This window comes from Diplotaxodon limnothrissa, linkage group LG17 (assembly GCF_057381915.1).
Source record: "Diplotaxodon limnothrissa isolate DT_005_m linkage group LG17, D_limnothrissa_male_GT1.1, whole genome shotgun sequence".
NCBI lineage: Eukaryota > Metazoa > Chordata > Actinopteri > Cichliformes > Cichlidae > Diplotaxodon > Diplotaxodon limnothrissa.
The window spans coordinates 29754631-29767522 of NC_140612.1; the positions used below are offsets into that span (position 1 = coordinate 29754631).

The 12892-nt window shown below is 40.7% G+C and overlaps 2 protein-coding genes across 3 annotated transcripts; both read right to left on the bottom strand.

The window, feature by feature from the left end:
- Positions 1 to 706: 706 nt before the first annotated feature.
- On the bottom strand, positions 707 to 9462 carry cracr2ab (calcium release activated channel regulator 2Ab). 2 transcript variants are annotated; one of them, XM_085376826.1, is made up of 17 exons: positions 9307 to 9462; positions 8207 to 8318; positions 7403 to 7592; positions 7129 to 7275; positions 5614 to 5704; positions 4970 to 5065; positions 4506 to 4693; positions 4332 to 4403; positions 3997 to 4045; positions 3828 to 3910; positions 2946 to 3504; positions 2724 to 2856; positions 2183 to 2264; positions 1333 to 1447; positions 1047 to 1148; positions 889 to 965; positions 707 to 794 (listed from the first exon to the last, which is right to left on the bottom strand). In XM_085376826.1, the coding sequence occupies exons 1-17, from the start codon at positions 9460 to 9462 to the stop codon at positions 707 to 709; spliced, it is 2340 nt and encodes a 779-aa protein (XP_085232952.1). The 2 variants fall into 2 exon arrangements, with proteins under 2 accessions (XP_085232952.1, XP_085232951.1); XM_085376825.1 differs by having other exon boundaries at positions 2946 to 3597.
- Positions 9463 to 10991: 1529 nt separating this feature from the next.
- On the bottom strand, positions 10992 to 12701 carry ccdc59 (coiled-coil domain containing 59). The gene is made up of 4 exons (XM_085376834.1): positions 12491 to 12701; positions 11894 to 12266; positions 11307 to 11415; positions 10992 to 11204 (listed from the first exon to the last, which is right to left on the bottom strand). Exons 1-4 carry the CDS (start codon positions 12636 to 12638, stop codon positions 11040 to 11042), a joined length of 795 nt encoding a protein of 264 aa, XP_085232960.1. The 5' UTR covers positions 12639 to 12701; the 3' UTR covers positions 10992 to 11039.
- Between the last annotated feature and the right edge of the window lie 191 nt (positions 12702 to 12892).

The window sequence follows — 12892 nt, forward strand, 5'->3', positions numbered from 1 at the left end:
AATTGTATAGAGAGTACAGTAATTCATTGCTTTATTTTAGCAAGTATCTGCATGTGAATCCTTTTTCATTTTTTAATTTCAGAAAGATGTGAAATGGAATTTATTTCTTTAATTACTGAGAACTTTGGTGCCAGAAAAAAGAGAAGAATGCCTCAGAACAGTAACAAACATGATGCAATTATGCCATGTACCACTTTGTTTAGAGATCGGATGATCAAAGAATATGAAAAAAAAAAAGAATGTGGTGATGAATAAAATGTCAAAGAATCAAATAATTTATCCCGCTTTCATTTCAAACTTGAAGCAAAGATTCTGTTATGAAAAGGCTACAGTATACTTCTGATTTTCCTCTTAGGTAAAAGGATTTTATTTAATTGCAATAAGGAATATTCTAAATACTACAAAGAGACAATTTTGATTTGGCATTTACAGGTAATGGCACAACTTTTTGTTTTACTGTAGAGGAGCTCCTTTCATTAAAGTTTGACAGCAGTTTGTTCACACAGACTATACGGACTTCTACCACATATTGATGTAAGCATTTACTGCCTTCCTGGTTTTAAAGTCCATTACTCTTTTCAGTTTTGTCTTCAAACATTTTAATCTCCACAGAAAAAAAAAAGATCTGCCTCTCAATAAACTGAGTATAGCAGTACAAAAATTTTTTTCCTATGGTTTTAGGTTTTCTTTGTGTTAGCTTGAGTCTTCACTTGCAGCAGGCTTTCTTCTTCACAGGCTGAGTGCTGAGTATGACTGTTGTATCTCTCACCCTGTCCTCCTGCTCCATTAACACTCTGAGTAAACAAAGAGGGGGAAAAAAGGCTTGACATCTGCTGCGAATCACAATGCAGCCCCAGTGCACTGTGTATCAGATTGTTTTGATCTTACCTGGCCAGGTGAGTCAGGGACTCTGTCACATTCTTTCCCGTGTAGGCACTGACCTCAAAGAACATCACCTTGTTTTCCTGAAAAGGGTGTGCACACAAATTCAGACCCAATGTTGTCCTAGAACAGGCAATACTTGCACAAAAATGCATTAGATTTACATAAGCAAGTTGCTCAGCTTCTTTAAATGACACCTCCCTGTCTTCGTCCATGTCCATTTTATTACCTAGCAAGAGAATAGGGATCCCTTCTCCTGCTGCTTCCTAAGAAAATAAAGAACAGTGTTCCAGAGCTTCCCATTTCAGGATTTGCCAAAGATGTGAACTGCATAAACGTTATGAGCAATAACCCCAGCTTTTAAGAATGTGAATTCCAAAATTGGACGAACTGAACCATGCATGCAGCAAAACAAGACTTGCACAGGACTGAATGGGTCAAAGGTCCAACCTGAACATTGGTGAGCCAGGGCCACACAGCCTTGAAGCTCTCCTCCACTGTAACATCATACATCACCACCACACCATCTGCCTTGCGAAAGAACTGCTTGGTTATGCTGCGGTACCTGTGTCAGTAGCAGGATTTGAATGTCAGCACAGTGGCCCATTTTTCAAATGTGAGTATAAGAATACATTATGTACATCCACCTCAATACTGATACAATAATACTACATGGTTATTGTTTTATAGTGACTATTCAAGAAAAGAAGAAGAAGTGTTGGAAATACGACACATTTTTTTTGTAATTTTGTTTCTGTTCACTTCTACGGAGGATTTGAAACACTCAAGAAGTCCATAGTATTGGATTTAATTCAAAGGTTTTGACAAAAGTAATGCATTAAGTGAAATAAAAACATTTTTATACAGTATCTCTAATTTTCAGTCTTCCGAAACTTATTAACCAAACTGTATATACTGTATACACTTCCATTCATGTAAAATAAAGTATTGCAAGAGGAATTGTGTTTATTAAGAGGGCATATTAGATCAATTCTATAAAAAAAATTTTAACATAAAATAAAGTAATACAGTGGCAGGGTAAAAGCATAATTAAAGGAAATTTGCAAGTGTGGAAATTTTGTTTTGAGAATGTAAAGTCATAATTTGTTTAAAAAAAGCTCACAATTTCTCTCAGATTAAACCTAAGATTGGAGGAAGGTTGCAATAAACTGACTATATATTCAGACTTTGGATACGATATTCTTGATTAGCATTTTATTGGTAAGCTTAAAGTTGCAAGATATTAGTGGTTTATATCCAACCAGTTAACTGAAATATGCTGAAGGAAGTGGTCACTCACCTCTCTTGGCCTGCAGTGTCCCAAAGCTGCATGGCTACCTGCATATTGTCCAATGTTAATGTCTTCACACTGTAGTCAATACCTGATTTAAAAAACAACAACAACATATAATAACATATAATACATAATCGAACATAATATAAGGACACACTTCTCACATTTAATTTAGGTTTGATTTTACTTCTCGTTTTCACTACGAAGAAGCAATGATATAAATGGCCAGTAGGGGGATCAAAGTGCCTGTGCTTCATTCCAGCAGAAAAAGGGGTGAGAAAGGTGGTGACAACAAGGCATAAAAGGAGGATTGGAAAAGATGAAAGCGAGGATAAAGAAAATTAATCCAAAGTGACATAATCTGTAGTACAATGAGTGCCAGGGCTCTTAGACAGGCAGTGTGACTTCACAAGCCCTTTCATGTGATGCTAAATCGCCCCCCAGTATTCAGGAAAGGCATCCACAGCCACACTCGCACACATGCCCTTCAGATCTGTTTAAAACGGGCCCTGAAACATCAATAAAATATGACTGCCTTTCTTCTCACCCACAGTAGCAGTTGTGGAAGGGTGGAAACGGCCCTCACAGAAGGAGCGCAGCAGGGATGTTTTCCCAACGCTGGAATTTCCAACCAGGACCACTTTAAACAGGCGGTCTGGGGCAAACAGTTCTTTCGCCTTCTGTAGGCGAGCAATTAGAAAGACAGTTTCATTACCTCTCCAGTAACTTATCTAAAAGCATATATAAAAGTGGGGAGCCGTAAACACACCTGTGAGGTTTCCTTTCCCACAGGCTGTCCTCTTGGAGATACAGGTGGGGTCTTCTTCGATTGAGTAAAGTAGGATTTCCTTGCAGGAGGAGCTTCTTTTGACACTGAGATGTAACGTGGGGAAGCACTGAGGTCGCTCCTTCTGTCGTCTTCTTCCTCCTCATCCCTCTCGTCTTCCTCCTCGCTGAGCTGGTGCAGTAAGGGCTGAGGTCCTCCTTGGAGCAGGTGGGGCAGGTGGTCCTCTTCTATGGAGATGACTCTGCGGAGGGGCCACCCGTCCGGCGGGGCATCTAACACCTCCTCCTCTTCTGCCACCTTCTTATCAATTTCGACTTTCTTTGATTTGTCTCTGCTTCTCCCTAACACCCTCTTGCTGGTGGCCATTTTGGTGGACAGCCTTTTGGCCTTTGTCTTCACGTCGTGCACTTTAGGCAGAACGGGGCTGATGTGACCGTTGGCTAAGCCAGAGTTCCTATTCGCTGAAGGCCTTTGTTGGCACACAGGGCTGCTAGCAGCTGTGGTGGAGGGAGCAGGGGTGGCAGTGGTGGTGTCATCTTCACTACAGGAGGAGGAAGCAACAAAAACGATTTGAAGGTGCTCTATAGGCAAGGCCTCCAGAGATAGGTAGGACCCATCCACCAACAGTGAGGCTCTTTGGGGACAGAGGAGAAACAGAGGATTTACTGGATCAATTCACTTGAGTTTTCTAATATTTCTACTTGATAATTTGGCTATTTTTTGTGAGTATAAGGAATCAGACATCCTCTGTTTTTCCTCCTTTGATGCATGATTTTTACATCACATTTGTCATTTGTTGCATAGGAAGCAATCTGACAGGGATGAATTCTGTTAAAAAGAGTACTTGAATGATGAATGAATCACCTTTTTGCCGGCTGGCTGCTGTCATCAAATATATTGCCGAGGCCCGCTCTCTGCTTCTGCTTCTTTCTGAGTGAGGTTCGAGGCTTGTTTACAAAAAGAAGGTGCATTACTCAGCTATTCTAGTGCTGTAATCGAGTTAATGCAGTTACATAAAATACTATTTACTTACTACACCACAGCACAAGTCTCGCTCATCCTTTAAATGCTTGTTCATCTCTCTGGGAAGTTAAAGAAGGGATGTTAAAGAGTGTTTTGTGCTTTGCAAATCCTTGAACCTTGGAGTTTGATTCATAGGGTTTGGCCAGTTAGGACTAAACCAGGAGCCAAAATGAGTAAAACAATAGTTGTGGTCAGAAACTTATATCCACTCAACATTGGCATGAATGATTGTACAACTTTTGGATTGTCTCCAGTCCACACAGGCTCAAAAGTGTGCATACAGGCTCATCAAAAACTCATGGACTATTACCCAAGTTTGAAAAGTGCTGGGTGTTCTCATTATACCTGAGGAGGTCAAGCTGCTTCATTAGACTTTGCTTTTCCCTCTGCAGTCCTTCAGTTACTCGGTACATTTCCCTGAAACAAGACAGAAGAAACTTGCTTTTAAATAGCTACTCTATGGCATCTGTTTGCACACTGCAGGGAAACACAGTTAATACAAACAATGCTTATACGCACATTTCTTTCTCCCGTTGTAGCCGGGAGGCCTGTTCCTGCAGCATAGCCAGCTGTTCCTGGGCCAGCACCAGCTCCTGGCTGGTGCTCTCCAGCGCTCTGGACAACTCATTGTTGGTCATTTTCAGTTTGACGTTCTGTACGTGGCTCTCCTGCTTCTCACTGCTCAGCTCAGAGCACTGGTGCTCTAACTAAACAGGGAGATATTCACAGGAGTTATAATACACTAATGCTGGGTAAGTGTACTTAGGGGATATCTGCACAGGGAACAAAACAGTGAGGTTTGGTGTAAATCCTCTCTACACGACAGATGTAATGCCACATGCCCACTATTCAATAGTTACACATAACAAATGTTTTTACAGAGAGCTTAATTTTTTTTTTTGTCATGCTGTTACAATGGTGGATGTTTCTTATTAAACATGACCGCAGAATTTCTTTGGGATGCTTCGTCCATATTAACTTACCCGTTTCTGCTTCTGGAAAAGCTGCTCCAAATCTCTCTCCTTCGTAAGAAGCTGGTGCTCCAGGTCCTGGCTGCGCAACTGAAGCCGCTCAGAGTCCTGCAGGACCAGAAGAAGAAAAGGTTCAACTTGCGGTTAAAAGAAAGTGCACAAAATTAACTCGAAAGGTAAAAACACTGCTGTCAATATGATATAATCCTTAAGCAAAACTACGCTTACATCATTACTACTGCTTGTTCTCTCTCTTTGAAAGACCCAGGATTTATGATAATGCAGAAAGTGGTCTTCCACTTTACTGAAATAACTGTCTAGTGGTTGAGTGTGGAAGACTATCAGCTTCCATAAGGAACTGCTTTTTTTTCCTTTTTCCTTGTGTTCCATCCATTTGCTTCCGCTTATCCTTTTCAGGGTCGCGGAGGTGCTGGAGCCTATCCCAGCTGTGTTGAATTCAGAATTAAAATGAGCACACAGAAAGTTATTTAAATTTGAAGTTGGTCATCTTGTGTCATAGAGTGCACTTCTGTACAGTGCAGTCCAGCATACATGTCTTTAAACATCTTGCTTTGTATTTCTGAATCTTTTTTACTTCTTCGGTTGCCAAGGAGATGCTTCATTGTCAGATTTTCTTCATGTCTGAGCTCTTTTACCTTTAGCAGCAGCCGTTCTTTCTCATTTTTGATCTGTGCCTCCATCTCTTCATATAAATACCGGATCTCACTGTCATGTGTTGCTGCCTTCCTGAAATGACACGTTAAGGTAAACGATTTATCGATGAAAGACACAAGGTGGTACATGTAATAGCTAAAAACAGAACAACATTGCTGTCTACACTGTGAGCACTTGACATGCAAACACATTTTCAGACTACTGGTAAGTACAATCCCTGTAATGATCGTTAAGACCCCAGCAGCCAATTAGTTAAGTTTAGATGAATAACAAGCTGTAACATGGTGCCACGCAGTACCATGAGTAAGCCTACATCCCACTGATGCTCATGTTGCATTTACAAAGACAAAAGACTATAATCATCAAGTATGTCATTCTGCATATCAGGGGAGTAAATACATTAATATACAGTACAAAAAAAAACAACCCCTTTGCTCTGTGTTCACTCAATCATATCATTAATGTGTTTGCACACCACTAGAAGGCAGTCAGAGTGTGGATCTAGATTAGTGGTCATTTGACAATGGATAAAGACGTTGTTCTATAGAGAATTACAGGTAAATCCCATGCACCAGGCTCTGGCTGGCGTCCACAATGTAAACACAATCCCACCCTTATGCCACTGATTATTTAGGGGCTAATGCATAAGAAGCATATTGGCTTTACTGTGGTTTTTGGTCCGTAAAGTGTTGGTTAAAACAAAGTAAATAAATAAAACATATATATATATAGCATATGCATTTCCTTACTTATAGTCTTGCCAAAAACCTGGCACCTCTTGAGATGGTATGCAGTGTCGTTAAAATATGAGGACAAGTGGAGGACAAAAGAAGATGAATAGTATCTTAAAGTCATGTCCTTAAGACACAGGGGAAAAAATTCAATAAAGACATCGCACAACGTCTGAAAGATGCATCTGGCCCTTCGTTTGAGCCATGTACTCTTCACAGAAGCCTTGTCAGAAATGATCGCAGTGGAAGAGTGGCTGTCAAGAAGACATTCTTAAGGAAAGGAAACAGGGAGGAAAGGCTGATGTATGTCTTATGAAGTGATGAATCCAGATTTGAAATTTCTGGTTCAAATCCTCTTCTGAGGAAGTCAGACAGAGGTACAAACAGAAGTGAGAGTCTGACTGAATTATGGACTCAGAAAAGTACAGAATTTGATCCACCATCAACATCATATGGATAGTATCTGGTTGGCAAGAGCTAAATTTCTCAATATGACAGTGATCCCAAGCACACTGTAAACACACACACACATTCATATGAGCAATCCAAACAGGAAACAGCCAACCTGTTTTTATATAAAGAAATTAGGGGTGGCTCGAGACTGTTGCACAATGCTGTATTTCTTTCTCATTCCTTCCCTATATTGAGCCTCATGTCCAATATTTCGTCCACACTCATAGTCACTAAAAACCTTGTGAATGGGTAGAACACCATGAAAAGCCCCTTTTCCCTTGCCCCTTGTGTATGTGTTTTCTGTCTAACTACCTCTGGAGGGCGCTCTCCATCTCCTTCTTTTCCTGATGAGCTTCCTTGATTTGGTGGGTGACCCTGGCCAGAAATTCCTCAAAATTGGACAAGAGGTGAGGCTCATCACGTCTGAGCTGGATCCAAAGGCTGCGCACCTCGTCTGGACTGGAGAAAGAGAGGAGAAGGGGATAAAGAGGGAGAGACAAAACTCAACTTAGCTCACAGGTTTGTCAAGAATGGATCATGACAAAAAACAATAATGCACATAAGGTTTTGTTGTGATTAAACTCACTCTTCAAATACATTACTGGCTCCCAGGCTTTCCAGCAGCATGCAGAAGTGCCTCTCCTCCTCATCCTCAACTCCTGACAGCTTGGCTTCCCATTGGCTCTGATAAAGGGCTTCCTTAGCCCTGAAGACTGGGCCAGGGGCCTGATTTTGGTCATCAGTCACAGAGATCCTTCGACCATGCAAGAACTGACCTGAAACACACCCACAGCTTTTAAACTTGAAAGATAAATTCAAAAGTTTTTCATGACTTCCCACATCTTTTTCTCTTAGCTGCTCCCATTATCTGCCTCCCATTAGGCAAATGATCGCTACATCACTAAATCCACAAATCTTCTCTGTGGTCTTCTACTTTTCATTATTGTCTGGCAGCTCTATCTTCTCATCCTTTCTCTAGTCTCCTACCACCCTATCCTTGCCTCTCCAAACCGCTCTACCTGAGCTGTCCCTCTGATGTAGTCGTTTCTAATCCTGCCTACATCTGGTCACTTCTGATGAACACCTTAACACTCCAGCTCTACTTCCTGTCTTTGCTTTAGTAAACTTCCCCTTTTACTTTCGTCACAAATCAGCCCTGCCTGCATTTTTACAAACTATTCCTTATTATTCTATTTTGCACTTAAAGCCGCTCTGTTTTTTTGTGTTTGCAGAACTACAAGATACCTTTAAGTATTCAAAATCAACTTGAACTCAACTTGATGCTATAGTAATGTCTTCTATTTCAGGTTCGACATAGAGAAATCTATTTGGAGTAACAAGTGTGATATGTGTGATCCAAGCAAAGAGCCTCTGATGGCAGAAAACCTACTGAATCCAGAGGTGAATGCCTCCAGTGTGAGGTAACCCGTGTGGTCTGTATCCAGAGAGTCAAACACGTCTTCCAGCTCCTCTGCGGACAGAGGCAGCTCTCTGTGGAGCCTCTGCCAGGAGAAACACATAAACAAAAAGGACTTTAAAATACCACTGTGGTGAGCTGAACTCCACTTCAAAATGAAACACACTCACTGTAAAACCACTGCAAGTTACTTTTAAGACACAATAAATAAATGTCTCGTGATAAGTTCGCACCTTGAATCTGCTACAGTACATTTTCCTCTGTAGTGACACAGCTCAGACGAAGCTTACACTGACCTAACAGTTGCACTGAGGTTTTTATTTTTAAATTTTTTTTTTTTTTTAAATGTAAGAGTGTTTTATTAAAAAAACCCTCAACACAAACCCACAAGAGCTGCCCTAATTAGCTGGGAGCACAGCTCACTAATGGTCAGACCTTTAAAAAGAGGCTTGCATGCATTGTTCCTGCCTGTGCTCTTCACTGCAGCCTGTGCGCTGAGAGAGTGGCATTATATTCATAAACATTTCCATCAGCCGTGCTGCTCCGACACTTCTCAGGCTGTTTGAGTGCTCCGAGTTCTTTAGCAACGGTAATATGAACTGAAAAAGTGACACTGAGTGTTCCCTGCTCGGTGCTCACTGTTATTAAAGCCCCGCAGGACACTAAATTGTTCCACAGGTAAAAGTGTGTCCTTTTGAACTGTTGTTCTTCTTAGCAGCGGCTTAATGCACTCACAGGTCCTCCACGGATTTTTAAAAACCGCTGAAAGAGTAAGAGTGTCGAGGAAAAACTGACCCCTCCCTGTTTTTCAAAGGAAATAAATATTCATATTGGGCTGGCACAATTATTAACCTAACTGGTGGAAAATGTTTACAGTAATGATATTAATAGATGGATTTGTTAAGGCTTACTTTCTGACAGTATATACACTGAATGATTAATCCTTGATTCATTAACTACCATTTAAAATGTCTTATATATATCTGCCTTAATAATGTGAAATTGTCAAATGCCTGCAGACTTTACAGAAGTGTGTAAAGTCCACAGAAACACACACAGCCTCCATCTCTAACCCTCATATCAGTGCGAGTGATGAAGCCTTTTCCCTCCACATCACAGGTCTGGAAGAACTCCTTGGTCTTGTCCAGCAGGGCAATGCAACCCCAGTCAGAGCCCCTCCTCTCTGGGCTCCGTCCAAAGCCATTCACCCCGTCCTCCTCCTCCTCCATGCTTGGCTGTGTCTCTTTTATCGTTATATATTTATTATTTTATGGACACTGTTGGGTGGTAGGTTGCATGTACTTTGAAGTTTTCTTCATTAGCCCTATATTCAGTCCTCTGGGCCTCCTAGAGTCACCATGACAACAGAGGCAGGAAGTAGCACCAGATGATGAGATCACTGATAACTTGGTGGCTTACAGACAGACTTAAACCTGGTTGCAGGTTCCTGTAAGACAGACAAAGAACTGTACTCAATTAAAAAATTACGTGAAGGCAAGTTTAAGAAAACTAAGGTGGTTACACAAATAGCAGAGCACTACAGCTAAACTGCACTTCCCTTTTCTAGTAAGCCACTGACAAAGGTATGTAAATACACAGTAAAGGATTATCTTAATACTCCACCATACAGAACACATGACGGCACAATGCCTGCAAGACTGCTGCAAGCAGCAGATGAATTAATGTGTCCCCCTATGTGTTTTCCTCGCGCCTTTGTTTTGAGGTGCTGTCTTGTTTGCACTGCTCCGAGCTGGAGCGCAGTTTATGCTGTCAGGAATTCTAAATCTGCAGCAAACACTGCTGAAAGTGAAATATCAGAGGCAGGTGTTGGATTGTCAAGTCTTGAATTTGGATTTTTCCTGAAGGCTGTTTAATTAGTGCAAATTTTAACTTGGCTACAAACTAAGTGAGTACATACTACTAAGCAGCACTGCCACCTACTTTGTAAAGACAAAGACACTTAAACAATGTAAGTAAATTTCTGGGCCTTCCTCTGCAGCATATACAAAACTCTTGGCGAATTCTTTCTTTCCTCAGCTTTTGTATCTACAAGTTGCACAGGTTTGCATTTGTCCCTTTTTTCTTTAAATAAGTCAGAAACGGAAGGAAAGCTCTTACCTTCTACAAATGACGAGCACAACAAACTGAAACCTTTTGTATCCGCTCTCAGTATTAACAGAGCTGTGACCGCACTGTGTTTAGGAAGTCTTGCCTCACAGACGAGTGTTAGGCAAGTCATTCTGCAACCATGTGATGTCATGAGGAGGCAGCCTGAGGCTTTTCAGCCTGGGTCCACCCGCTGCTCTCACACTGAGATGGGGCTGCAGAGTGAGCTTACTCTATGCAGGCTACATGTGTGCAACATGTTTATGTAGTGTGTAATTAAGACAGCAGCATAATGAAGGCTGTCAGCGGGATGAGTGTTATTGTGTTTTTGGAGGTTTACTTGGAAATAAAAGCTAAACTTGTTGACTACCAGAAAATTGGCCAAAAGAAAGTTGTATTTATGGTTTATTTCAAAATAAAAGCACATTATTGGAAATTATATATTTATTTATTTTTAAAAATAAAAGCATGCTCTGTCCTCACTTCATTTCTTATGATGCCATCTTGTGGTTGGACAGTACAATGACTTTCAGTGGTCAGAGCAAAAAATACTGTGAAATCACAATATATATCTCAAAGTAATTTATGGTCAAAACAACCACAAGTTTCCACTTTGATTTTGCACAGAAAATCGCAGCCTTGATTCAGCCTATGAGGTTTTAAGTAAAGTCCTCTACTGGCATTCAGTTCTGAGGAGGAGTCATTTCCCACTTCCTTGTATCTTCTGAAGTAAATATTCCATTTGGAGGTTTAGATTTGGCTGTCCTTTCTTGGTCTTCTTGTTTAGGATCTGGAATGTCTCCATCTTTTTCTGTTTGTACTTCTGGATGGCCTCTTCTTTCTGTTGCTTGTTCTTCAAGTACTCCTAAAAACAGCAAACACACAGGCTGTTGTTTAAAAACTTTTTTCATTAAAAAAAATGAAAGACTGTGATCTTATTTTTCTTTTACTTAGTCAAACACATTACCTCTTTCTTCTTTCTCCGCTTCTCTTGGATCCTCTCAAATTCTTCTTTTGTCTTCTGGTAAGAGTTTTTCCTCTCCATTTTTTTCCTCATGCGATTGCTCATTGGAAGACTGGTGGAAACAAGCAAACATTTTTTTTAAAACCCAACATTATAAAAGCTGACTTTGTCTATGCATTCTCCACCCTCTCTTGTTTTAAGTGTTGTGTAAAAGTTGTGAGCCACCCCTCATTTCCTTATAGGACACAATGCATACCATGCTGAGATATGCCAGGTTTTCAGTTAGTAGCTCTTTGGGAATCAAACTGTTTTATCTTTGGCATTTTTTTTTAGGTTCAACTAAAGAACAAATTAGTTTTTGCAACAAACTGCTAGCAACAAAGTGATTCAGTGTAGCCCCAACACTGTTCCATCCTTTGTACAAGGTGTGTTTTCTATGCTTCAGTGATTCGTACGTCATTGCTGAGTGGCTGAACAAGCAAGGAAGTGATCAAAAAAGCAGTCAATGCTCCTTGAAAGCTAAATATAAAGTAATGAGGATTGCTTCATGATTTTGGCACAGTTCTGTATGTCTGCACAGACTTGCTCACCTTTCGCTCTGTGAAGCTGATGTTGGCTCAGCTTGGTTCCCGGACACTGACTCTTTCAGCTCAGATCCCCCACTAACTTCTCCTTCACCAGCTGCCTCGGTCTGCTGTGCCTCATCATCATCCTCTTCCTCTCCATCACCTTCCCCCATCTCTTTCGTCTGCCCTTTCATCCTCAGCTTACTCCTGTTCACTCTGTTTGTCCAGGCTTCTTTCTTCAGTTTCTCTGCCTCAGCCTCGTACAGATGCCTGAGGTGTTCTGGATACTCTTCTTTGTACAGGTTTTTGGACCCTGGGTTCTTCTTCTTCTCCTTTCGCAGCAGTTTGTTGTATTCATGTTTGACTTTCTGCTTCCTGTTGAAAGCAAATCCTTGACCTGAAGAGTTAAGTCAGAGATTTTAAATACAGGCAAATCAAACCATTTAAAAAAAAAAAATCAGATTCAGTGTCATTACTTATCTAGACTATGCTCATGCTCTTGTGTTGACAGTCGTTTGAATTAACCCAACACGGATTAAGTTCTGATTTTAATATGAATTCCTATGTTATTTAAAGATAGAGACTGTGTCGTTTTTACGTGTACGTTCAGCCTTATTGTACCTTCTTTTACGCTGCCTTTGAATAATTTCTGATCGGAGATCCATTTTCTTTTCTTTTTGACACCCTTCGCGCCACTTTTTGTTTTCGCCAAGTCGCCCTCTTTCCCTGCAAACTTCTCATTCTTCGTTTTTTGATCTGTTGGTGCCATGTGTGTTCAGTCTCTTCGGGAAAACTCAAATGTTTACAACCTCCTCGTCGACTTCAGCTAGCATGCCGTTTCGTTACAGACGCTGTGTGATGACGTCAACAAGACAAGACTTGATAAATCGATTGCGGAAGGCCCTATTTCAAAATGTTCCTTGTTGAAATTCCTTGTTATAAATTCATGCTGTAGTGAACAGGTATAAAAGGAGGCTTCAGTTAAATTTTTTTAATAGTTTTTGAACAACTTATCAATAACAA

Coding starts and splice junctions, on each gene's coding strand:
- ccdc59 (XM_085376834.1), bottom strand. CDS start 12,638: ATGGCACCAACAGATCAAAAAACGAAGAATGAGAAGTTTGCAGGGAAA. Junction 11,416..11,893: donor TCAGCTTCACAGAGCGAAAG/GTGAGCAAGTCT, acceptor TGTTTCCACCAG/TCTTCCAATGAGCAATCGCA. Junction 11,205..11,306: donor AGCGGAGAAAGAAGAAAGAG/GTAATGTGTTTG, acceptor TGCTGTTTTTAG/GAGTACTTGAAGAACAAGCA.
- cracr2ab (XM_085376825.1), bottom strand. CDS start 9,462: ATGGAGGAGGAGGAGGACGGGGTGAATGGCTTTGGACGGAGCCCAGAG. Junction 1,448..2,182: donor GACACTGCAGGCCAAGAGAG/GTGAGTGACCAC, acceptor CTACTGACACAG/GTACCGCAGCATAACCAAGC. Junction 1,149..1,332: donor CCTGGCTCACCAATGTTCAG/GTTGGACCTTTG, acceptor TTATTTTCTTAG/GAAGCAGCAGGAGAAGGGAT.